The sequence below is a fragment of the Copidosoma floridanum genome, unplaced genomic scaffold (assembly GCF_036245765.1).
Source record: "Copidosoma floridanum isolate Cflo_tuat_1 unplaced genomic scaffold, Cflo_Japanese_pri ptg000006l, whole genome shotgun sequence".
Taxonomy (NCBI): domain Eukaryota; kingdom Metazoa; phylum Arthropoda; class Insecta; order Hymenoptera; family Encyrtidae; genus Copidosoma; species Copidosoma floridanum.
In genome coordinates this window covers 18,396,390-18,422,874 of record NW_028321883.1, presented here as the reverse complement: position 1 = coordinate 18,422,874, position 26,485 = coordinate 18,396,390, and the positions used below count along the sequence as shown (strand labels likewise).

The window sequence follows — 26,485 nt, the reverse complement described above, 5'->3', positions numbered from 1 at the left end:
CTGTTTCCACATCAGGTGGGCACTTGCTACATAAACGAGAGTCTTTCTCTTCAGACTTTTTCTTCAAATATTATTTGTGATTTTTACCCATGTTAAACGAAACTTTTACAAAGGCTACAGAGCAACTACTATACTAACTGATGATTGTAGTATTGCTACGTGCTTTGTGCACGTCACTAATAGCGTATGGCGTGCGTTACTGCGTATTCGTGGAGTCCATAGCGCTACGTGCTAGATTTGAAAACTCAAATTTAAAAAAATAGGTGATCTTTTTAGAGTTTGAAGAATTTATTGGCACGAAAAGGCATATTCAATGATTTTTATTAAAAGACAAACACGAAAGCAATGAAAGATTGAACTGTGATGGGCTTTTTTTAAAATGAAAAATAATGCAAAATTTCTAAAAAATCAAATGGTCGAAGCAAATTATTTTTTTCTCAATAGTTTTAATCTTAACGGAGTGTCCCATGAGTGCTGACAACAGGAAGTTACTTAAAAAATATTAAGCCCAGGTCCTGATCTCTAAAATATGTTGTTCATTTTATTGAAAAGCGCATATACTCGTCTTTTTCATGATAAATCATTAACGTCATCGTTTCGGTCAAGTCACGTTAAATCGATACAATATATCGAACTGTTAGTACACTTCACCTACCTCTCTGCTACTTATTTAATAAAAATACTGCATGCCATATATTTTTCATCGACACAAGTAAACGTTAAGAAAATAAATAAAAAAGGGACCGTAAAGTCTTGTGTCGAGAAAGAGAAAAAGAAGAAATAAGAAAAAAAGATCAAGATAACATTGGAGGGGAAAATTTGTAATGACGTCGAAGGTAGAATAAAAGAAGAAGAGGAACGTAAAAAAAATAGATAGAGGGAAGAACAGAGTATGATTTTTCCAGGCAAAATACGCTCCGCCGGACTGCTTAAACAAGTTGTCGGTGTATAGGCAGTGTAAAAGCGATTTTAAATTTTCGGGGCACACGCACTGTGTGAATTTTTCTTCATTCATTTGTTGTGTGCTTAATCTTTTTCTAAATTCAATTATCTTTGTTCGAGTATTTTTTTGTGATAAATGTATAGTTTAGTTTAAAAATCATCGATGCCCTTGATCGCCCCATTATATTTGTTATAAACACGATAAGTATAAAAAGTATCGATCGCTTGAATAAATATTCAATGATAGACTAGTGATGTCTTTACTACATTGCATTTTACACTTTTTATTTGTGTTGGCCACATCAAAACATTGTATATCTCGATGAAAGGAAATCGACGAAAGTATGCGATCAATAATTTATACATATTTACTTGTATTTACTTATTCAATGATGTTTGAAGAAAAAATGTGTAAGTGAATTCATAGCCGGTCAATAATTTCTTAAAATGGACATCTAAAAAAAATCTCATTCCCTCTGATTTTCCAGTTCTAAGTGAAAAAAACGTGCAAAAAAATTTCAAGTAATGTCCATCTAAGAAAAAGCTACCACAGCCACGGACTGTATTTACATAATTCCGTAAGAAATACTTTTGCACTCCGATGATTAGATAAAGTAATTTCCAGCTAAAGCAATTGTAACATGAATTACGAGACGTACAATTGCTTTTTTTATTGCCTTATATTATTTGTTATTTGTACTTAATTAATAGCTTTTTTATGTTTTTTCTGTAAGTTGTATAAAAAAAAAAAAAAACCTTTGTAAAAATAAAAATTCATCATTAAACTGTTACGTGGGAAATAGGTGAATATGAAAGTTGTAAAATAAAAAAAACAACAATAGTATCGTTTGTTTTTTCACATTTTTATAAGAAAAAAAGTACTGTACAAAAGAAAGGTTTTCATCGTAGATCATCGAAAATAACAAAGTTCAAACGAGTCCAAGACAACGAAATTTACAATAATCTCTCGTTTCTCTGCTGCTCTGCTTATTCCGGTCCCGCAATGATCCGAAAAAGCAATAACATTTTCATATTTGTCTCCACACTCGCTTGTGCACGCGCATCAAACAATATTGTATGTGCATTTTTTTATGCTCTTGTATGATAAAAAAAAAAAAAAAAAAAACGTATATCTCGCGTGTACACTCTCTCATTTACATACGGTACGTACATATATTACGTATAAACGAAGTAATAAAAAATTATCAACGTTTTTGACGCTTAAAAAAAAAAAAATGTACCGAAAAAAAAATGAAAAACACGTTAAATGTTTTTTTACTGAACTTGCACTTGATCTTCATGATTATCACTATGAATTTTTATTTTTATTTTTTTTTTATTAATAATAGTGTTTTTGTGTTGATTATTATCATTATTATTGAATGACGGGCCACGCAAACTCCATCATTGTCGTCGTCGTAGAGAGAAAAAACAAAATTGGCCGCAGGAATCGGGCAGGATACACAATTATCAGGCCGATCCGTACAATTTTTTTCCTTTCCCTCGATCTTCTTCTCACCCAAAGCTTTTCGCTCGTAATACATTGCATCTACAATAATTTATTTGTAATTAATTTCTCTTTAAATCCACACGCATATTTATACCCAACAAACCACGAGAACCGTAATACGCCTACGGCGAAGCCTCTTTCGGACGCAAACATTCCACTCGAGTGTTTCATAGTAGCTCGTTTGCTTTGCAAATTTTTTTTTTTTTTTTTTTACTACTCTTACTTTCTAAGATAGTAAGTATTACTTGCAATACGTTAACTTTAAATTATTAATTGTATGTAAAAGAGGGTTTGGAAATCAAAAAGAAACATCGAGCTTGCAATGCAAGCAATACAGTTTTTTTTACAATTCCCTACGTTCAAAATTCGTAAAAGACACCGAGAAGTTTGAATTTTCTAATATTTCGTTGATATACTTACATTGCAATTATACTGTATATATTTATCGTTTTTCTATATGTGAAAAAGAAGCTTCGCCGCGTACTTTTTTTTCACGTTACCAGCACACCATCTCAAAAACAAGTAAATTTTCTATTCACAATGACACAGCTTATTTTTTATTATTTTTTTTTTTTTTGCAACACGAATATAAATCCAAAGTAAATACAAATGCTTGTTATGTTGTATTCGAATTTTCCCATCTCAAAGACATCTATTCGATGATTTTTTGTCTTCAGTTTTAATTACGTTATAAATGAATAAATATACGTATATTTAGAATCTCACGTGAAAGACTTACAAATGTTATTACGATCTTGATGGCAATAGTCTTTTTTTTTTTTTTGTATATGTAATATCAAACGTGTCCAGTAAAATAAACAAAGTTTGACTTTAGGCATGTGATACATTTCAGTCGAACCTGTAGATTCGCTTGGACGTTAAAAAGTAAAAAAGGATGAAATTATGTGGCTGAATCTTCAATAAATAATAAAAATATCAACGCCATCTGATTGTTTTATACTTTTATACATTTATTTATTACAAAATTTTTGTTTTATACAATAAATAAGTTGTCTACAAATCGCACTTTTTTTTAAATTGTCGATCGACATCCTATGCGTATATTCTTTTTATCATCTCTAATGTAACAATGAAGACTCAATAATAATAATAATAATTACAATGGAAAAAAAACGCAAACGTTAGTTTCCCGCAACTTCTGTTTAATTTTTTTACAAACTTTTACAACAATTTGCCGAAGACAAACCTGAAAAGCAAAGCCGGAGTGTTAAAGATAGTATTTACTATTCAATTTTAAAAAGAAAGTTGCGCGTGCTCGCGATACTAAGTATCCAAATTTTCATTTTATCTTTTGTAATCGCGATGATGTCTCGGTTTTTTTCTTCATACATACTAACGCATTCATCGTTAGGTATGAAAATAATAAAACAGAAAATGCTTCTGAGTTTGACAAATATTTCCAACATGCACTTGTTGCGATTATGGTAGTTTTTCATAAAAATTTTGTATTTTTTAAAATGAAAATAATATCCAAGTATGCAATTTCTTGTTGAATTTCATATGATCAACCTTTCACAAAATCACACCCAAACCTATGGTATTTTTTATCAATTACAAGAACTTTTTTTTTTAATCATAAAAAAATCATTAAAATCTCAGCTCAAAACAAATAATTTTGCAAAAAATGATCCCTAGAAAAAGTTATCAAGTAATTTATGATAAAATGGTTATGCCATCAACTGAGGATAAACTTTATTAATAATAAAATAAACAACCAACGCAACGTAGAAAACAACTAATTGGTCATCAAGTCAAATTTATCGCAACATTAGCAGGTGAAATGAAATATTCGCCACGAAACGTGAGACTCGTGAATCACGAGATTCGGGACGGCCTGTACACACAATATCTAAAATCTTAACGTCTCGCTACTAGTATTATTTAATTTTTAAAGACAATCCTGGGATGTTTTTAATCATTTTCTTCTTTTATCGACTGAAATTCAATCGGCTCAACTTATGAGCGAGCTTATATTTAAAATTCAATATGTACACTATGTACAGATCCAGAGTCTGTTCGTTAAGTTGCGTTTTATCTATTCCTTGCTTAATCCAACGACTCGGAAAAAAAAACGCTTAACTCCTTTCATTTATATCTATAACCTACGACCATTGTGTGCATGGGGATTCGAGTGTGATAATCGTCGTTGGCTGTGAAAATTTAATTTATTTAAGTCGTTAATCTAATACGCAAGCAAAACGTTTAGTTCCTTTGTGCGAACTTGTTTCGTACGCCTTTCTTTTTTATTCAACGATTCGCTCACTTGACGCTTCAGAGATACTCGTTTTTTTTTATAAATACATTTTACAATTATCACATCGCGCATTGTTATTACATGTACACTGTAATCGGAAGGAAAAAAATGCGCCTTATCGGAGTACGATTAGCCCAAATATGTGTAAGTTGCACATTGAAGTCGTATTTCTTTTCAGTGCCTTTTGTTATGCTTCAAACGTCACACCATCAATTTTTGTTTTCTTACCGACACTTTTGGTATTGAAAAAAAAAAAAAAAAAAAAAAAATCAAAGAACCATTTAAATCTCATTTTCTTTGAATTATATTTATATTAACAAAGAACACATTTGAACAGTAAAATTTGATCTGTTCTCAAAATTTATATATATATATATATAAATTTTTATATATATATGTAATTTCACTGACTCGAAGTGATAAACACATACAACTTACTAATTATTACATAGTAACTTTTTCTTCAAATTTTATAATCTAAATAAAAAAATGGTTCATGACTGCTCGTTTCGCACAACTCAATTTTGCTTATTGACTTCTCTTTTGAGCTTAAAAGTATAAAAAATTACTAGATACTATTGACAGATAGCTTTAACGATTCTAATCATCGTTTGCGGACGGAGATTAACGTGCAAATTGACCAAAGTGACAATAAAAACATCTTAATTAGAGTACAAATTATCTTTTTTAAGATGCAACGAAACGAGCAGTCAAAACGATAATAGAAGTAATAATTTTACAAACGACAGATATTTTATTTGTAAAAAACAAAAAAACAAAAAAAAAAAAAATTATACATCAATCAATATGTAGTGAACAACACAGCCCCAGCCTCGACTTAACTCGTAACCATACCAATTTATGGTATTTCCAAACAAAGAGAAGGAAAAGAAAAATACTTAAAATACTAAACAATCGCACGCTCGCGACAACTACCGCGGCATAGAAAATTGAAATAAGGATGCGCACTCGTACGCTCACAATTTTTTTAGTCTGTATACGAAACGTTGCATAATCCTCCTTTCTTGTTAAATCAAACTTAAAAAAAAGGACAAGCGCGTCGAACAACTGAAAACTCGACTCTGCAACAACGCGAAGGGGGACGGGAGAGACTTGTATAAAAAAAAAAAAAAGAAATAAATAAAAAAATTTAAAAAAAAAACCCAGAGTTCACGAGCATCATTCGTGTTCGGCGCGCGCACTGAGATCGTTCAAGAGGAAAGCTCTTTCACATCACTATCGCGTATTATTCTACTTGGACCCCGCGTGCTGATGATGCTGCTGTTGCTGGGGTGCTGGTGACTGCTGTGCTACCAGGGCAGCGAGTCGCGTCTGCTGGGCCGTGGCTGGCCCGGAAAACAGTTCCTTGTAGTAGGCGTTGGCAAGCTCGGGCGGTAGAAAAGGCGTCGGGGCTGCAGCTGCGCTGGCTGGTATCGGGCCTCCTGGGAAGAGCCCGTTGTAAAAGGCCGGGTAATACATCGACGGGTCCAGTATCGGCAAGTACTTGCCACCCACTGAAGTACCGTTGCTGGACGCGACGAGCTGGTGCGCGAGGAAGGCTGGATTCGACGTTGGTGGCATCGCCGGAATGTAACTGGTCGGTATATTTGGCATACTGTGCCTCCTCGCTTCGGCATCCCTTTATCAATAAAAAATCACGTTAGACACATTGGTAAGCAAAAATCATGAAATTCATTACGTCCAAGTAAAACAACTCAACTAACCTCGATTGTTGTTGCTGATGCTGCTGTTGTTGCTGTTTCGATGCAATCGAAGCGTCTAATCTGAGTTGCTGCTGCATCGAAATCTTGTCGTTCACGTTTATCCTACGCTGCTGCTGTTCTCGACTGTTCGAAGCCGCGATCGCAGCAGCCTCGGCTTTTCTCTTCTGCTCCATCGCGTACTGTTGCTGGTAGCTTGTACCACCCGCCACCTGAGTTGGCTTGCCGTAGCTTGAGCTCAGGTGGCTGAGATTTGGCACGTTTGGTATCACTGGATGGTGTATACTGCTGCCACTGCTGCTGAATGTACTCGGCTTGCGAGGAGTGTACGGAGATATGGGCTCAGCTGGCATCCTTAACGGATACTTGCCATTCAGATGGTGTTGCTGCTGGGGTGGCGGCTGAGGCTGTGGCGACAACTGAGGAGGCAGGGGATGCCTCCTCTGCATTGGTATCGATGGTGGCGGTGGTTGTATCTAAAGTTAAATTACGTTTACTTGAAATTTTTTACAAGTGTCATCAGGGATAGTAACATGACTTGGAAATAGATTCAACGTACCACATGGTTGCTTCGAACGATCGGTGGACTGAGCTCTGGTAGCCCGACCATGTTAACTCCCTTCTTTGGACTGACTAACGTAATCTCAAGATTATTGCTTGTCATTGTACGATTATCCAAGACATTGGGATAACCACCAGGAGCAGCTGCGTTACTACTCGGCATCAAAGGTGGTCCGGGTATGTACAAATTATTACTATTAATATTCTTGCGTGATTCTGGAGGTTTGGGCATCACCAATTCAGTCGCACTAATGAATCCACCGGTACGGTTGTGCGTTTCGAGATTCAAAGGCGTAGGTCGAGGTACAACGGGTACTTTGACGATCTCGAGGTTCGTACGCGAGGAACTGTTGGGCTGTCTCGAGAGGTCAAGTGCTCCGACAGCCTGGTTATCAGTACTGTTGCAGCGCGGAACACTCAGAGCCGGCACACCACTGCAAAAAATTCAACAGAGTTAGCATTCAAAGGATTAATTATAATACAATGTGATCGTTTCAAATATATATAAACTAACATGTGATTCCTGGATACATGTGGCTGAGGTATGGAAGAGGGCACGTACTTCGGCACCGTGATATAATCCCTTGGATCCCCATAGACTCTACTCTCACCGGTTTTCGCGAAAATCGACTTTCCCTGCGTTACCATCGGCGGATGCGCTCTGCCGTTTGGTAATGGCATCATGGGCAACGATGGCGGAACGAACTGATAGTTTAGAGGAGACGGCGATAGACCAGCATGCGGTGACGAGGGTGGTAACGACACACTGGTACTCCCGTAGTACTGTAACAACGGGCTGTGGCTCGCACTACCGACGTTCATGACTCGGCTGTTGTTGTGACTAGACGGCGTCTGCAGGCTGATCGGTGGGCTTCCGTTTGCGTGTGGTGTCTGTTGTTTGGCGTGCACCGGGAAGTGCGGATTTTGACGATGCGACGACAGATCCTCCGTTCGCGGCATCATGTGACCGATGTCGGGTGTTACCGTGACGTTTATGAGCTTGGGAATGATCTTCGGGGGTGAGGCGAACGATGGCTTCTCTTCCTGTTTCGCGGGAGAGAAAACAGAGACTGGCGTTGAACACGGCGACGGGCCCGTCGTGACCGACGCTGGGGGTGTCGTCGTCGTCGGGGTAGTCATCGGTATTGTGTGGTTTGGTGTCGACGTCGGTTGGATTACGCTTGGTCGAGAATCTACGAAATAATGATCAATACAATAATCTTTATTCCAAACTTTAAAATACCTCCCGCACGGAATAAGATAGAAACAAATCAAATTGCATACCCAGTTCGACAGCTGTGACTTCCAAGCCGCCTTCACGCAGTATCTCGAGCTTACGCTTCTTGAAGCTAGGAATGATAAGCTTATCTCTGCTACCCGACTCATTCTCAGTCTCAAGGTCAATAACTTCAGGCGAGCGGGGTTTGTCTTGGACGAAAATCGCACCCTTGTCCTCAAACAGAGGTATGTTCTCTTTGCCCTGGGCCAAGAGGCTCGTCTGTTTCGAGTCGAGCTTGATCTCTTTCATGTCCTTTTCTGGTGGCGGTGTCAACGTAACGACCGTTGTGGCGTTCGTTGTCACTGTACTCACTGGCAGGCCGGTTGGCGAACACGGAGGTGGTACCTGGAGAATCATGTTTGTTGCGTTAATAGCGAATTCGGGGTGAATTTCTCGATAGCAGATGCATGGATCATAAAATATGTCAAGTGAAAACATACGCAGATTGTGTTCTAAAGTATTGTACAATATACATATCGAAAGAGTTAGCATGAATTAACGTATAGCGTAACGTACATGCCTGAATAAGAGAAGTGTTTGAAAAATAATGAGAGAAATCACGTTACAACAATTATTGAAAGCGCATTCTCAACTGATGCTAGCAGTAATACTACAACATTCATTCCACAGCGGTGCAAAAAGTAGCAAAATAAAATCGTACAAATGTTGGGTAACTCAAGAGGAAGATCATTCATTGAGAACTAAGATCAAAGAGGTAAACATAAACAGAAAACAGTAAATAAACTTTTTTTTCTCTTTCGGGGTAAAGTAGAATAGTACGTGTATAGGAGTAAAAGGGAAGCACAGCAGCAGCCACAGCGTCTAGGACTTTAGAGCCGGTACCTGTTGGCTAATCAGGGGACTGTTGAGCTGCTTTTCGAGCACGCTATGCTGCTGATTCGAGGCAGCATTGACAGCAGATGCTGGTGGTGTACCAGCTGGTGAAGAGACTAGAGACGACGAGGAGGACGACGTTGAATTGCTCGTCATCGTCGTCGTCGTCGTCGTCGTCGTCGTCGACGTCATCATTATTGTGGTCGTCGTCATCATCGACGTTGTCGTGGGCGAGCTGCTGCTTACGGGCGAGACTTGACTATTGCACGTAGCTATCATCGTGTTTAAAGACTTCAAGCGCTCGGGTTTGACTCTTACGCTTCGTAGAGACGACGTTTTGCTAGAAGAGGAAGACGAGGCGCTTTCGGGCCGCGTCGGAATTGCTTTCGAGTCACCGCTGCTTGCCAGGTACGACTGACGCGAGAAATATTATACATTGGACTTTTTTTTATATTTCTTTTTTTTTGTTGGTCAAGTGTCTTTTTATGCGTGACTATAGTCTACTTCCGTAATTGCATTGAGTAAATTTATCTGTGCTCATCACATCTGTACGATTTTGGTTCAACCTACTATTGTTGTAATTACTTATGTCGATGAACAATGTAATGATGAGGAAACAAACAATTGTCACAAGTATGTTGAATGTGTGTGTGTATGATGAAAAAAGTAAGTACCGTAAGCCACCCAAAGTACGTTGGCAGAGAAAAATGAACTTACCGAAGACGAAAGAATTGACTGTAAAGGAGGAGAGGTGAGGGCAGTCGTCGAATTGCCGTCGGCTGGGGGTGGTGTCTCCGAAGGCTGAGGACTCTCGATCTCTCGTTTGACCTCTTCTTCGGACGCCTCTGAGACGCTCGATGTCTTTGTACGAGGCCTGCCAACTTGCTTCAGGACTTTGAACTCCTCACCCTTTTGACATCTCTCGTACGGCAGTAACAGCCTATGCAAAAAAATACATCCCATCAACATAGGGCAAGTTTTTTTTTTTTAATGAAATCGTTTCTACTCTACAGTAATATTGCTACACCCTGACTTACTTCTCGTAATGCCTTCTCGTTATCGTCGCTGCACTCGTCGAGCCCACAGCACCACCAAGCTCATCGTAAATTGTCTTCCAAAGACGGTTCGCGCTGACTTTATCATAGCCGCCCAAATCTTGAACTTTTGAGTAGAACAAAAACAGATCAACTGAAAAAATGTAAAAGTAGGTATTTACATTTAGATTCGACGTGGTATTGTTTCATGACAAGTTTCATAGCGATTTCGAAACAGCGCTTTCTTTGGCTGTTAAATCAAAGCACACGTGACACACGTAAATTAAAAAAGTAAGAAAGAAGCCATGCCAACACTACGTACTCTGTCTGTATCCTAGAAGCGGGATTTTCCCCAGGGGCGTGTTGCGCGAGGTCATGAAGTTGTGCACGTCGCCGACAAACTTCTTCTCCTCGGCGCTGGTCTTGCGATCGGCCGTTCCTTTCCACGCGCTGAGTTCACCTGTGGAGGAGGTCGTCGATTTTGCGGGTGTCGACGGAGCCGAGGTGAGATTCGCAGTCGACGCGACCGAGGCTTCGCTCTCGTTGCTCGACTCGCCGGCCGGTGAGACGCTCCGTTTTTTGCGCTTGCGCCGCGGTCGACCTTTCAGCTTTGGCGCTGTAAAATTTTATTTACCTTGTAAATATTGTTATCAAAGTAAAAGAGAATCTATTTTTTTACTTAAAAAAAAAAAAAATTTGTGTAAAAAGCTCTCTGATGGAGTTACTAAATTTCTTCTTCTTGAAATAAAGGCAAAGGGGTAATTATTGTGTCGTTCTTCTAAATTAATAAAACATAACCGCATGGAAGTGTTGTTAAAAAGAAATCTTCAAAACAATGAAGGTTTCACTATATAGATGGAAATGACCCACGTCGTGATTGTTTACGTCTAGACAAATATTACACACGTACCTATATGTGAATAGGTTAGTTTGAGAGGGCAATCACCTTTTATTATCTTCAAATTTTCCTCCTATCCCCCACCCCCCCTTTTTATTGCGTGTTTTATAACATTGTTTTGGTTGAGTCGCGTTTCGTTTATTTTGTTTATCAACGAATACTTTCCACGTAAGCGTTACGCTCTTTTAAAAGCTGGAATAAACAAATGAATTCAGTGTACGTGTGGAAATACCGCGAAAAACGTTGTTCGCAGGTGCAGCAATAATTTTTGTTTCCTATACAATATTATCTAAATTTGCAATTGTAAGGTTCATTTGTTTTAGAGAAAGTGCATTCAGCTTCTAATTATGGGTCTGATTCGTTCAGACAGCATCAATAGCCGTAAGTGAATTAACCTATAAAAAGTTGGGATAAGTCAGCAGTTCGACGAATAAGTGTGCAGTTGTTTATTACACATGTTAGATTTGTAAAATAACAAAGTGAACGTGTATTTAAACACGCGAAGATATCGTATTTTATAGAATATGATACAAATTTAGTGTCAACCTGTACTTTATAAGTACGTTGACGTTGAAATAATTTACCGAGAACTCGAGAAAGGCAACAACAAATGGCAATAGAAAATCTTGTTTGGAATCAAGAAATAAAAGTACCTAAGTACTGCTCAATTTGTAATGATTGTAAATAGATCAATTATTAATAGACGCGCGATAAATATCAGCAAGGAAATTCACGAGCAAAGGTATGTGACCCAAACAAATACACACTTAAGTAAATCGCGTCTATATACTATACTGTAGTATGTAAAGCGTCCAAGTTTTTTTTTTTTTTTTCGTCCTTAAAGAAGAGAAAGCGAACTAACAGTTCCTTTCATCGTGTTTGTTTACCTTTTTTTTCCAACGAGGTCCTGCACGAGCGCGTGTGTAATATAGCGGCTATAAAGGAGAGAAAAGGACGGGTATGAACTCGTTAAACTCTTTGGAAATGAACGAAATTTTTACCCTCGCAAAATAGGATAAATTCTCGGTATACTGCACTTAAGAACGCGAGACGAAGAATTACTGACCACGTGCCCATCAGGTAACACACGCTTTTTTGAAAAGGAACCATCAAACGGTAGGTTTATGCGTAGGTATTTTTTAGAAACCAATTTAATGTGATCTAATGATAAAAAAAAACTGTTTTTTTACAACACAGATCAACCAAGTCGCAAATAATGCTTGTTTAAATGACACGAGTTTATGTGATTATTCAACCTAGATAAACCTTACGTAGATAAAAATTGTTTGCAGGTAAATACTTGAAGATTTTATTTGTTGTTTGTTCCAGACAAGTTGCACTTGACAGATATCATGAATGACCACTGCTATGAACCGACTCAAGGTGCATCAAAAACGGGAAAGTAGAAAAAAAAACACCACAGCCAAAACGCTAACACGTGTAACTTCGAGTCACCGCCACTTTTCACATCCTCCAAGTCAACCATCAAATAATACCTAAGTATTTACACACACGACACTAGGTATATAAACTCGATACTAATATCAAAACATAAATATCTTTCTAACCTTTGGTATTACCGGCTTCTCTAGTCTCCCTGCACTCGCAGCCGTCAATTTCGAGCTTGATGACCCGATTCCTGCGGATCTTCATGAAAATCGCCATCCTCGCGATAACAACTCTCGAGTAATATCAATCGATCGACAACACAATATTTTACTCGTAGAAAAAAAAAAAAAAAAAAAAAAAAAAAGATTAACACTAATGAGAAAAACAATGATATGCGCACTATTGCGCTATAAATAGCAACGGCATCACCTGTCGCTCGCGCGTCCGAAAAGAAAATACGCAGCGCTCGGCGCCATCAGCAGCTGAGACCTGTGAGCACGTGTTTACAGCCCCGGCTCCCCTCTCCTACCCGACTAGGTCATGTGTCTACTGTACTCTGATGTGCATGCGCTATATACACATGTATATCTCTCTTTCTTTCTTTCTTCCTCCTTCGATCATGATACTGCACACGCATCTGTAGTCTGGTACTGCAGGTATATGACATGACATGCACTTTGGTTGCAAATCTCTCTCGTGCGTTACCTGAGTCATCCTAATACCTATATACTTTGAATGATGCTCTTGCAGGACCGTACCCGCACAAAAGCTGCATGGGTGAGGAAGTAAGCATAACACGCACAATTCAATTTCCTCGGATAAGAAAACGATTCACAACGATTTTAGGGAAAGTTCCAGCCCTACATAGATCAATTATTATTATGAATTCCAACCGGTGGGTATTTGTTTAAAAGATAAGTATACATATAGGTGTTTATTATCAACAAACCGGACTAAACAACAATAATTTAAGTACTTTCGGACGAGGCCATACATAAAAAATTAATTTTGTACATAATGGTATAAATGTGTGCGTATATATTATGTGTACGTTATATTGTTATTGTTGTTACGTTTCACGGCGACGAGAGTCGGAAAATTCTCGGAAAAGGTCGGAAAGTGGAATAACGGCAAACTACGGTAACGTGTACATATACTAATAAACTTTTCTCTTGAAATTTCAATCTTTACGCGTGTGTTTCGGAAATCTTTGTTTTTAACGTACCCCATATATATACAATACTTATATATATACTAGCTCTGTTGTTGTATATAACATATTGTAAATCAAACGCTTTTTTTTCCTCGTTCAATTGTTATTTGACCGTTTCTTAAAATTGACACTTTCCGTCGTTAGAAGAAAAAAAAAAAAAAAAAAAAAGTACCCATTAAAAATAGGTACAATATATAAAATATACACCATCAAGTATCCATCATCAGAGAGATAGAGAGTTATTTACACTTGTGTTCATGTTATGTACATATTAATTAAATCAAAGGACCAACCCAAATGGTTGCATAGCAACTCGTGAGTCTCCAGATCGGGATAGTCAAAGGTGTCCCGGCAGAAGAGCACCCGCGTGCCGGGATGTGCGGTGAAGCCACCCAAGGCCGCCGCTATGGACGAGCACAGCCAGTTGGGCTCCGCGCCATCCAGCCTCCTCAGCAGGGCCCTGTAGCGACAGTACCTCGGGTACGAGAGCACCACCACCTTCGTCTGCCCCGGCGCCGCGCAATTCTCGTTGCTGTTGTTGTTGTTGTTGTTGTTGTTATTTTTTGTCGAGCTGTTGTTGTTGTTGTTGTTTGGGTTACTGCTGTTGGTGTTGTTGCTGTGGTTGTGAGTGACGTTGTTGCTGTCGGTATTGCCGCGGTGGCGCGTGAGGGCGGCAGCCTCGAGGTCCTTCTGGTGGCGCTCGACGTCCGAGAAGTCGAGTCCCGGGTCGGAGAGGGTCTGCGGCTGGGGACTGCTGTCCCGCGAGGATATCGGGGTCGGCGGGTAAGAGACCTCCCGACCGCACGACCATTCCAACGACGGTGGCAGACATGTCACCAGATCGTGCACGCGCACCACCACCTTCTCGGTTATCGACAGCACCTCGTCCTGCAAAGGAAAAAAAACCAAGGTTTTGTTAAGAGTCTTTGTTTTTCTATTTTTCCCTAATTATTGTGCGCATCGAGGACATGGGAAGATCGAAAAATGGTATATAAATGGCACTTGATTTGTCGGCTTCTCCGGGAACGAGAAAATCACGCCGATTAGCTCAAATGGTGGAAAAACATTATTATTATTATTATTATTATTATTATTATTATTATTATTATATTATTATCATTATTCTTTTTAATAGCACGATGATGATTTCTTCGATAAAAATTCTTTGTGTTAAAAGTGAGAGATAATTAATGGATTCTTTGATATGTTTCATTTTCGATAGCATGACCTCGTTATTGGGTGGTGTCATCGGTAGATAAGGATTGACATTGAATTTATGATATGCAATACTATTTTTTTTTTCTTTGTAAAATAAGAAAAAAATACCACTGTAAACCAGAGGAAAAATGACGCTCGATTTCAGTACTCTTGGGCATTTTTTTTCTCGTCAATTCCTGTACACACAGACGAATCAATTTTCGATGATTAAATTATTTTAAAAAATCACCACGAATTCAGGTGACCACGTTCAATCTGATAACAAACAGATAAACTGAATCAATTTGCTTTGATAAACAAAAAGTACTGTTACAGTATTCGGTAGTTTTTTTTTTTTTTTTTTTTTTTTTTTCTTTTAACAAAGTTTCATCGCTTTTCATCAAGATGAGCTCACGAATCGCTTGCATCACATACCTATTGTCGCTTATCGCGTTAACGATGTACTGTATAATATACTGATAATGCGGACGGTATAATATATCACAGATGTAACGTGATGTAATATATATTATCTTGACACGTGTTTGTACCTGTATGTCAAATATTTCGAAAGTACAAAAGAAAAGAAAAAAACAATGTTACACGGTATACAATAAACACTAGTAATATAATAGAGGAGGGCGGGCGTGGGAGAAAAAAAAAAGTATGACCGAAACAGACACGCTGAGCACACTTGGGATATTAACCAATTTTGGGGCATTTATGGATTCGAATTTATGGGGGTGCAGTTAAATTTTTACTTCCTTATTATTCCTTCGGCCCTGAGGAACATTGTCGAGTAGCAAATATTATAATCTCCCCCGACGTTCGGTATATATATACCTGAATGCGTACACGTCAACATACATTTGCCCTCAAATACATACAGACAGGTACACCTCTTCCAGTCTTCCGTGAACACACAAGACACGACACATTCATCTAGGCACACAGAAATTGTATAAGCGTCGGAGATTCGCAGAAAAAAGATTCCTTTGCGAGCGCCCCATCCCCTATATCCTGTATATAACAGTTTTTCCCGTCTCATCTTTCAAATGCAGTTCTCTCTGTGTACCCATTTGCGATGAGCTTTAACGCGAGCCTCCTTTTTTCCCTTTTTTTATTTATTTTTTTTTTTACAACTGCCATTGTTTTCATCCACAAATCTTGGACTTGTTTCACCCTATCTCACCGCGGATGCTCCTTTTGTGCTTTCCGCGTGGCTCCCGGCTGAGTTTTCTCTCTCTCCTTTTTTTTTTTTTTTTTTTTTTTTTTTCACATTCTTCTCCTGAAATGCGTTGAGTACAAATTCCCATGCACTATAACATGCGCTCTTGGTCTGTTTATCATCGACTTTGCCGATATTTGATAAGCGCCGGTTCTCAGCTCTTTCCCTTTTTTTTTTTTATATTCATCAAAAAGCTAGCCCCTTGAATAATCGAGTTCTAACGAAAGCCGAGAATTTACTTACTCCGTTGTACACAGAACAATGGTTAGTAGGATTTTTTTTTTTTTTTACACTATAAAGAGTTGTGGATTTCTTTCAGCGTACCAAGAAAATAAAATAGCGCCTTGTTTGCAAAGATGGACAAGCCGATTGACTTTGGCGTCTTTTAATCCCATCTCTCGATCAATGAGATGGTTTACACTGGAGCACAGAGGGATTTTCTTGAAGAGCCAAGCACAGTCCGGTGTTTTTTATTCATCCACCCCGAGCTGTAATAATAATCTGGTTTCTTTGTTCTGTACCTTATGGGTTTCCTCGCTTTTGTTCCCTTCAATTTTAGCGTCCAGCTCTCAAGTTCTCTAGAGCTTTTTTTTTTTTTTTCTCAAGTGTGCTTGTTCTTGCTCGGTTTTCTCTCCGCTTTTGGCAATCGGTCAAAAACCGTGTTTCAAGCTCATATCGTTGCGATACGAAGCTAAATACTTTTATAAGGCCTTTTTTTCACACAAAAAAGTGTAGGGACACAAATTTTGATACAAGCATTAAAAAATTCTGCTAATTTAACTTTTTTTCTTTCTCAGGGAAAAAAAAAAAAAAAAAAAAAAAAAACGCATCAATCATTTTTTTATCATCTCCCTGCCTCAGCTAATAAAATTTTTTCGTGCAAATTATTTGAGCTGCGCACACACAGCAGATTAAAAATTAACATTTTGGAACACTCGTGCACACGCGTAAAAGTTCATTGTTCCGTTGCCATGGCAATATTCTCAACTCTAGAGGCTTTGAACAACATCGATAACCTATCAATTTTTCGGATAGCTATGACACACAAACACACGATGACGACACCACTTCCTCTGCCGCTACTTGTCCTCCATTGTAATAGTTTGGATTCTCAGAATATATAGTACAGAGCCAGTGACATAGCGAATGTGCAGAGGCTCGCCTATATATTGTAGGGAAGTGCTTTCGGGACGTTAATTGAAATAAGCCGAAGGGAAGGGCTCGTTTTCGAAGCTGACGCTTATCAGGATTTTTGTTTTAGCCATCTTTGCTGAATCGTTGCGTGTAATGACGATAAGTTGATGAAACTTGAAAGTGGCATATTTTGTTTTATTTTAAATTGTCGTGTAGTAAATGTGCATACAATTTTTATGACAAAGAGAAAAATAAAATATGCTTTAAAAACACCATTTATTGGGCTAGAGATTTTGCTTTATAATTAACAATATTATTTAGTTTGGAGGAAAAAAATACACAAATAAAAAGACAAATGTTTTTTGCGGGAGAGAAAAAGTACAATACGAGCATTGTCTCGTATACAGTGCAACTTTTTGTGAAAAATGAAAAATTCCGTGGTAGAAATAGCGAGGCGAACTGACATGAATTCCGTAAAAGGGAGGAGAGAAAAAAAAATAGAGACGTCGGTTTTAACGATCCGTACGTGACGCTCAGTGCTGCACTGGTTCGGTGTTTTCATATCGCAGTTTATGTGATTTGTAGCCCTCACATACGTGGCTGATGTTCGTTTATCTTTTGAAATTTTTAATCAAAATTTCCTTATTATTTGTACTTACGGAATCGCGAATACTTTTAAAATACAGTATTTATTTTTGCAAACGGCCTACACGCGTAATTAAAGATTTTATGTTACAACAGTTCAAACTGGACAGCTGCAGCGCCGGGAAAAATTTATTAGCTGAGCAGTTGAAAATTTTATGATCTTCTCGGAGTGTATTTTCAGTAAAGGTCAATTTAGGGCAGCGAGTCCCCTGCATTATAAAGGGGCATTTAATAAAAGTAATAAAATTATGATGCAAAGGAGGTATTTTTATTATTCCATTGTCTTATTATATTCGAGACAGGTTTTCTTGAAATATCCTCTTTCTCGGAACAAATTTATATTGAATATCGATTGTATTCTAAAGTACATTTAAAGAGAAAAAGGAAATTTTTATTGCCTTGCAAATTAAGGAACAAATAGGAGTTGATGTTGAAAATGATATACACTATAATGCTGCTCGATTAAAATTTACCTTAAATTAATAGAATGATAATGTTCAGAGCTCGGTAAAAAAAAAAAAAAAAAAAAAAAAAAATTAAATGAATACCGACAAAACGGTCTTTAAAAATTACTCAACGCGGAGCACCAACATCCTATGAATAAATTAATGGAGTCAAAGCGCTTCTTTGTCCGTCGATGGTCTCGCGTGCAAGCGTCATAAAGCTTGTTAATGAAATTCGAAACCCATAATAAGCCATCGTCGAGCGACGGAGCACAGGTTTATCAACTGCCGGGCCCGCGCAAGCGCAACCCGCGGACTTCCCTCCCACTTTGGGGAAATCGATATAAACCTCCCTCCCGTGCCCTGGACTAGTTCTCCTCGAGGAACCTAATGAAAAGGCATTAATTCACGGATTTCGGGAGAAGATGTCGACGAACACGCCCGGATTGCGTTATGGCCCTCCTCCCCCCCTCTTGTGGAAAATTGGCTTTTGTAGAGCTTACCATTGTACTTCTAGAGTATTTTGAGCTTTAAAATTTGTAGTGGATTTAATTTTTTGTGTTTGTAGAAAAAAGGCTCCATTTATGTATGTATATGTTTTTTTTTAATTCAAATTCGTTATCGATGGAAATTAATTCATTTTAATTTAACTTCGTAAAAATAATTTTAAAAGTAAATTAAATTTCGCACAAGCTTAGTACAACGATAATAACAATTTTATTACGCTAATTGACGAGCACTCGTACTGAAGATAAAATAATGAACTTCCAATTTTTACAGAAATGTGAAAATTAAAAAATAAGAGATTGCGAAATTTGTGTTTATTTTTAGTTTTTAAAATTTAACTGGGAAAAAGTTAATACAAGTCTTTTAAAGATCAGCACGAATTTTCGAGTTCTATATGAAAATTTTTACATTCTCAGTAGATTCAAAGTACTTAAAATTAATGTTTTAATGATAGTTAAAAAAAAAATTCGTTAATTAAAATAATTTATTTTACTACAAAAGTAATTTTAGTAAAAAATATCTCGTAACACGTGATACAAGAAAATTGAAAGCAGAGTCAAAATGGGAAATCAGAGTAGCAAGTAGCAATGGGTTCCGAGTAAATAACACAGGAATAGTAGATCCAAAATCACGAGGTAAAGAGATAGTGTTGGTGAGGAGGAGAGATCGTTTCGCTGCAGTTGACAAGTTCGCCAAGCGTATATAATATAAATTCGTGCCTTGTTGCACACCAACGGGTACATAGTCACGAGACAGTTATGGAAGATGAACACGAAGCTCTCGTCTAAAACACATGGTATATACATAAATACATATGTATACACGCTCGACCTATAAAAATTCTCTTTTTTTTTTTTACTGCAGTAACGATGAAATAAAATAAAATAGGTACACTTTACTTTTCGATTGTTTATTTTATTTCATTTAACATGAATTTTTTTTTTTACTGTTTCATTACTTTATGATCTTATTTCATACATGAACTGTACTCCTATCTGTCATTCAAAGATTAGATGAGATATTAAAAAACATTCAATAATAAATTAAACAAAAAAAAAGCTGTAAGAAATAAATAGAAAGGAAATATACGTACATATTATATACGTACGTCAGTTGAGATTTTATTATGCTTATATACGATGAGATAAAAAGACAGGGACAAAGGAAGAGGAAGAAAAGTAGGGTCTAAATTAGTCAAGTTTGTTCAGTCCGTAACGAGGAATATAAAAATAAGGTAGCGTACAAGGGAACTCCAAAGAGATAAAGAAAACATGCAAAAGACAGAACGATTGTAAAGGGAGTGAAGAAAAGAAATGTAAGACTTAAGCCCCTTGTCATTTTGAAGACTCCAAACACGTAGGAATGCTTAAACGAATCGCACACGTACAGATATACATGTTTCATAAGTCCTTAAATGTTTTAAAAATAATGTAATTTGTAAAGATTAAATTAATGGCTGACAGTGAAGTGATTAATGTTGAGAAAAAACAATAACAAAACACCCCAAAAACAGACAGACAACCAAAGACAAAGATCATCGGCATAACAGCCGCAGAAAACGCGCGAACAAAATCTAAAAAAAAAAAAAGGCAAGCAAATGGTCGTTGTAAAATTTACGAGACCACGAATTTCATATCCTGAAGCGTTTTTTCTGCTAAAAAAAACCTGTACACACACAGTAGCTCCACTGGGATAGGAGAGATGAAGAGAGAATAGGTCTGGCAGGTCAAATATTATACCCAGACACCTATATGCACGAGCTCTCGCGTGCGCTCCGAGCGAAAGGACGGGAGAGTATGAATCATTGTTAGATTAAACTGCAGTGGTCGTGTGCAGAGAGAGAAAGAGGATGACACGGGGGGTGGTGCGCGCGCGGCAAGCGTTCCGGGAAATGTATATGTATAGGCTACTTATGTAGTGTTTGTTGGGAGCTTTTGGGCGCTTCTCTCTTCACTTCCATCGATGAAAAATTAATGAATGCCGAGCTCGTTCGTTATATCCTCTTCTGACTCGCGTTTCGTCGTTTTGTTTGCGATTTTTTTTATTTAGCGATTGTAATTGGCTTTGTGAGCTGATTGAGGAGCTTTTTTGAAGTTAGTGGTTTTTTTTTTTTTATCGAAAAATCACAGCTAAAAGATAAATTGAGAGATGATCAGGAAGCCGATTTTGATCATAGGAATCAATTTTTTTTAGAAATTTTTTTATTGCTGTTAAAAAAATTTTTTTTCACTATAAAATGTATTTCCAGAAGATAAAATTGTTAGGTATTAAAAAAAAAATCTTTATGTCTCTTTTAAAATATAATGCATTATGTATATATGCTGGAAAATTTTTTTCAACTTTCGTATTACCTACTATAAGTGAGGAGAGAAAAATATTTCAAGCGCAAGTAATTCTCATTATCCTTATTATGAGGGAAAAAAAATTGTACCCCGAAGTATTTAAATAAGCATCCATTCCCAAGTCGGATTATACACACAAAAAAATAGAAAAAAAAAAAAAAAATAAAAAAATAAAAAAAAAAATAAAAACCTATACTTAATCACTTTACACAGGGAATTTCAGGGAGAAAGTTCGTAACTCCAAGCAGCGTAAGTTTATAATGGCCCTTGGAGTTTATTTTCGCGACGAGTAACGAGACGAGCTTAAAAGAGAAAAAGAGGAGGGTAGGGCTGTAATCGCGAGGACGAGAATTTCGAAAACGTCTCGAATACTTTAACTGAACGATCGTCCTGTGCTTGTAAGTTTAAGTAAGTTCTTTTATGTACACACAATGAAGTATGTGACGAAAATCGATTTTTTTATCCAAAGATTTAGTACGACCAAGTTATACGAGATTGGGTAAAATTTTCATTGAAGTTTACACGGCTTGTGTAAGCGGAAACGAGGGTGTGACAGATCTATTTCGAAGTTTAAATTGATTCGAAACGAAAAAAGACGCTTTTATGCCATTTTTTCTTTGTCCCCTCGATCTTTTGTCACTAATGAATAAATATGAGATTGAATTTCAATTAAACGTTAATGAATTTACTTCGATTGAATGCCACGTATAATTAAATGCAATTTTTACATTAAAAAGCCAACTGTTGTGCACAAGTACCTCTTGAATCCTAAAAAAAAGCAAGAAAAAAAAAAAATTTTTTTTAATTGAAAAAAAAAGGCGTGATAAAAAATAAAAATAATCCATAAAACCAAGGACTCTCTAAAAAGTAAAAATCATGCCTTACCAGCGAGACACAACAATAGGGTCATACCCGAACTTCTAATTGGTTTTTATAAACGATTTATCAATATAACAATTGACTACGTGTGAATATTATTCATGACTGGAGTATAAGGTACATCCAGATGTGCTTACCTATACCAAAATGTAACGTACACACAACGCCCAAGGGTCAACCACGTATTACACCGATATGTCGACGTCAACTTGTGACAATCAAGATGAAAGTTTATCATTGTCCACCGCAGCGACAACCACGTCCAAGTAAAACTCACAAACCCCCAACGAGAGTCCAAATACTTCGATGGAGTGTACACACAAGGAGGGACGGGTTATTGGGTTAGCGGCCGACAGTTTCCCTCCCCATGCCGATCTTTGAATATCATCGGCCCGATTCAAACGGAAACTGAGTTTCTCAAAACTTCGCAGCTGTGCTAGCTCCATATTATATATATATACAAGAATATATGTACATGCACACGTCTCCACGTAACAGGTTAACCGCGTTATTCCGACACGGGACACCTATTATAGAGTGTACACGTTGTTTGGTCCCGTCACTCGTGCTGTCTCGTTTACTCGCTCGTCGTCTTCGTCATGCACCTATATACCCAGGTTACATTCGATCAATCGAGTTCGGATGCGAAAGTTACATTGTTACTTTTTTTGCTTTTGTTCGTCCCCTGCGAAAGCGCTTACAAAAAGACTCCTTTCTCATCGCTTGTATACTCGTTGGGTGAAAATATACAGTCGTTATGTCCCTTATTGTTTGGCATGTGTACGACTTCCCATGCCAACGTTACAAGGGACTAAGATCTCGCGAAGAGGTGTACTTAATTCTGGAACTACAGAGTTTTCCAAATAAATTCCATGGGGTCCAAATCGTAACTCCCAACCACTTTTACTGTCTATCGAAGCGATGATGCAACGATCCACAAGGACCTTGCGTGGTGGGGGTGTGCACGGTTTAATATCGATTTGCGGAATCTATCACGAGAAAAACGCCAGGGGTCCGATAAACGCATACCTAGTGGTTCGCCTTGTAGTTATTTGATGGTTATAGGCATGTTTTTGAGAAGACAAAGAAAATGTGATCCTTTAGTAGGCAGTGGTGATGGTCAGAATTTCATTTTACTGTTACTTATATATAACCTAACAGAGACCAAAGCAAGTTGTTATTTTTTAAGATTTTCTTCTGAATCAGCGTTATATTTCACCGGAAATGAGGAGGTGAGGGGTACGGAGGGGGGACAAAAATGATAAGAGACGAGATGCCAGAAGAAAATTTTAATATTGATACAATAGACGTGTAGACCTGGCTTTTTAGTTGGAAACCATTATTTTGTGCTCTCGATTTTAAATCGCGTTCAAACAGTAAAGCATCAAAAAGGAAGCTGTATATAGTTCACGGACTCATCGCATTTTCCCGGAGATAATGGCAGAGTCGAGAAATTTTTTTTTCCCCTCCTCCTTCACGCAGCCCTTTTTTGCACATCACAAACAGAACTCCACTGTATTGGTGTATACACTCGCCGCGAAAAGTTTTCAACCTTAATTGCGGCGGAGAGTTTTCCGCTGTATATATGTATACGATACGCGCTAGCGACTTTTAATTCTTTTTCCTCACAGAGAAGTGTTTGCGTGTACGTGGGGAGAATAAATTTCATTTCTTTATTTTTAAAAATCGCTGCTGTTAATTAATTTACTTGGTAAAACCACGGGTTGTCGAATTTTCATTAATAATTATCTGTGGTAACATTTCTTTCTTTCTTTCTATCTTTTGTCTAACAAAATAATGACGTCACTTTTAATCACTAATCGTTTAATAATAGTATTGACGATGCCTTAGTTAACTTTGATGGTTTTTAATCGAGTTTACTGAAAAATATATGATTGTTTTTAGAGTATCGGAACAGATAATTCCTGATTTCGACTCGATGCTTTTTTAAACTCATTTTCATTAATTACTTTTTCAAGGCGAAGTTTTCGACATTTTTATAATAATTTTTTTGTTGAATTAACGCATAGGGTAAAATATCAAATCAAACTTTACTGCGATCGCACAATCGCGTGCGAATCCCCGATGCGCGTGAATAATCAGAAAAGTTCTGCATAAACGATTTTCACGTGCAAACGCAGCAGCAACAAAAAGTTTGTATTGCCCGCGGGAGCGTAATTCCTTTGGATGTCAAATTTCACGATGGCTATTACGGTAGTTTATTTTCTCGACGTCAAACGGAGGAATAATTGCTAGTCTTTTTAATTAAAACTTTTGTACTATGCATTGGCTTTTGGTAAATAACATTTTCATTCAAGAAAAATTAACATTTCGATAATCAAAGAATAAGATGGATAAAAGTGTTTCCCAATTAGCGTTACGGTTTATGAAATTTTTCAACAGTTTCAAACAGGAATCCAGTGTTAGTTTTTGCGTTAACTATCGAGTAAATTAATGAAGAGTTAAATTTTTTTTTATATTTGTGCTACAGAGGTAGAAAATGAAGTTCTCGGGAACTTTTCTGCGTGAAAATAAGTTGCATTGGAAAAAAAGGAAAAACATTTTCCTCTAATTTGTAATTTATTGCCAGTCGAATCTGTAAAAAAATATCAATACAATAAAAAACAACAAAGTTGAAGATGATAGTTTTCTTTCTTTTTTTATTTTAAATAAAATTTTCCATCTTTGTACTCCTCAAAATTTGTGTAAATTCAACGAAAAAAAAAAACCCTCGTTAACGTCGACCTCGCATCAATCCCGACCGACACCCACCCTTTTTTTCTCTTATACCTTTGCACTGCGAACTTCATCTCCTGGCTTTTTATCCGCCCAATGAGTGTGTACGCGTATTTTTCTTTCTCCTCTCAACGGTTCCTCGTTTTATTTTTCCATCAGCTTTTTCCCTCGAACGTTTTACCTTTTGATCTTGGTTATCTTGGTTTTAGGCATCTCGAAAATTTCATTTTTCCTTCGATTCCAAGTAACCAACAAATGTATTTTTTTACAGCTCAGTGGCAAACAATCAATTTTCAAGAAAAAAAATTAGAAACGACACGGGTGACACGAGCATCGAAGTATACTTATCGAATTGACAAAGAAAATCAGTGTCAAAATTATAATCCGTGCGCCCCACGCGTCGAATACATGTCTGGCAAACTATGAATAATTCATACCCGTACCCCAAGAATGTGACTTTGTAAAAAAACAAACGTTTGCATAAATCAACCGATGGAACTGTTAAACCAAACTAACTAAAATACCTTGCATAAAAACTTCCAATGGAACAATCTTTATAGGAAAAAAGTAGGTATTGGCCTCAAAACCCAAACGTGGTTTGTTGGATATTTTTGTAAAACAATTAAAATAATACCTAAACTAACGTATTTAAAAAAATTACTTCTTATTTCAGTTTTAAAAATATTTTAGAATTTTTTTTTTTCAACATTGCATCATATAGATAAATAGTAGATAATTCCAGAACGCCACTTAAGAAAGCTGTTTATCTTATAAATTTTATCGACCAAACTACCGCATTAACTTCGAATGAATGACTTTTAAATGTAGCCCAAAGCATGTTTTAACGAAAATTTTCATAAAAATTCCACGAGCTAGAAAATTTGTGTCATCACTTAAAAAACTTTGGACATGATAAAAATTTTATCGTAATCTTTATGCATACGAATTTCACTGTATTCTAGGAACTAATTTAAAAAATGACGCGTGTAAGCTTAGAAAAAAATTATTTTTTTATCCATTGTTATTACAATACGCTTAAACGATACTACTTAAATTAAATTATAATAAAGAGATATAGCATTTTAAATATAATTACTACAAGGACAATACTGACTGGTTTGTAATTTTCATATTAGAGCGGCTAAAATTTGAAAGCAGTAATTTTAATATACTGACATATAAGAGTGCAAAAACTGTAAACGGCAATCGTTTGTTTTACCATTTTATTTTAATCCTTAAGCTCTTTTTCGATCTTATGCGGTGTTGGAATAAAAAATCAATGGAATTTTCCAAAAATAGTTTTAAAAAATTACAGGGACATTGAAAAACAAATACTTATACTACTTCGAAAATCTGACTAGTCTCACTGGGCAACGAAATAATTCGCAAATAGATAAACAACATTTTTACGACTACAACGGAATCATCGAATTTCCCGGAGTTATGCTCCAAATTAGATTTGCTCGAGTTTTCTTGACTATCCATAGCAAACTAGGAAATCAGAGGGAAGAGGATAGTACGGTGTACGGATCGTAAGGAAGTCATCGGCCCGTGTACACCGCGAAGATATTTGCGCTGAAATTCTAAACCTTTAGTGCTCTGCCTCGGCTGCATCCAGTATATACAAGGCAGCAAGCGCACAAAGCGGTGAACGCAACAACGGGCTCGATTAATGGAGTCACGAGAGTGCGAGCTTACTGAAATTAGAAGAAAAATAG

At 37.1% G+C, this 26,485-nt stretch overlaps 1 protein-coding gene across 2 annotated transcripts in view; it reads right to left on the bottom strand.

The window, feature by feature from the left end:
* Nucleotides 1-5,138: 5,138 nt before the first annotated feature.
* Nucleotides 5,139-26,485, bottom strand: part of LOC106640478 (uncharacterized) — a 177,474-nt gene continuing 156,127 nt past the window's right edge. For both annotated transcript variants that reach the window (XM_089598396.1, XM_089598397.1), the window contains exons 4-12: nt 13,950-14,544; nt 10,479-10,772; nt 10,160-10,310; nt 9,840-10,062; nt 8,294-8,633; nt 7,524-8,202; nt 7,008-7,443; nt 6,452-6,924; nt 5,139-6,366 (exon numbers count right to left, since the gene is read on the bottom strand). In XM_089598396.1, coding sequence (XP_089454522.1) covers nt 5,979-6,366; nt 6,452-6,924; nt 7,008-7,443; nt 7,524-8,202; nt 8,294-8,633; nt 9,840-10,062; nt 10,160-10,310; nt 10,479-10,772; nt 13,950-14,544 — 3,579 coding nt within the window. In that variant the 3' untranslated portion in view covers nt 5,139-5,978. The remainder of the gene's footprint in view (nt 6,367-6,451; nt 6,925-7,007; nt 7,444-7,523; nt 8,203-8,293; nt 8,634-9,839; nt 10,063-10,159; nt 10,311-10,478; nt 10,773-13,949; nt 14,545-26,485) is intronic.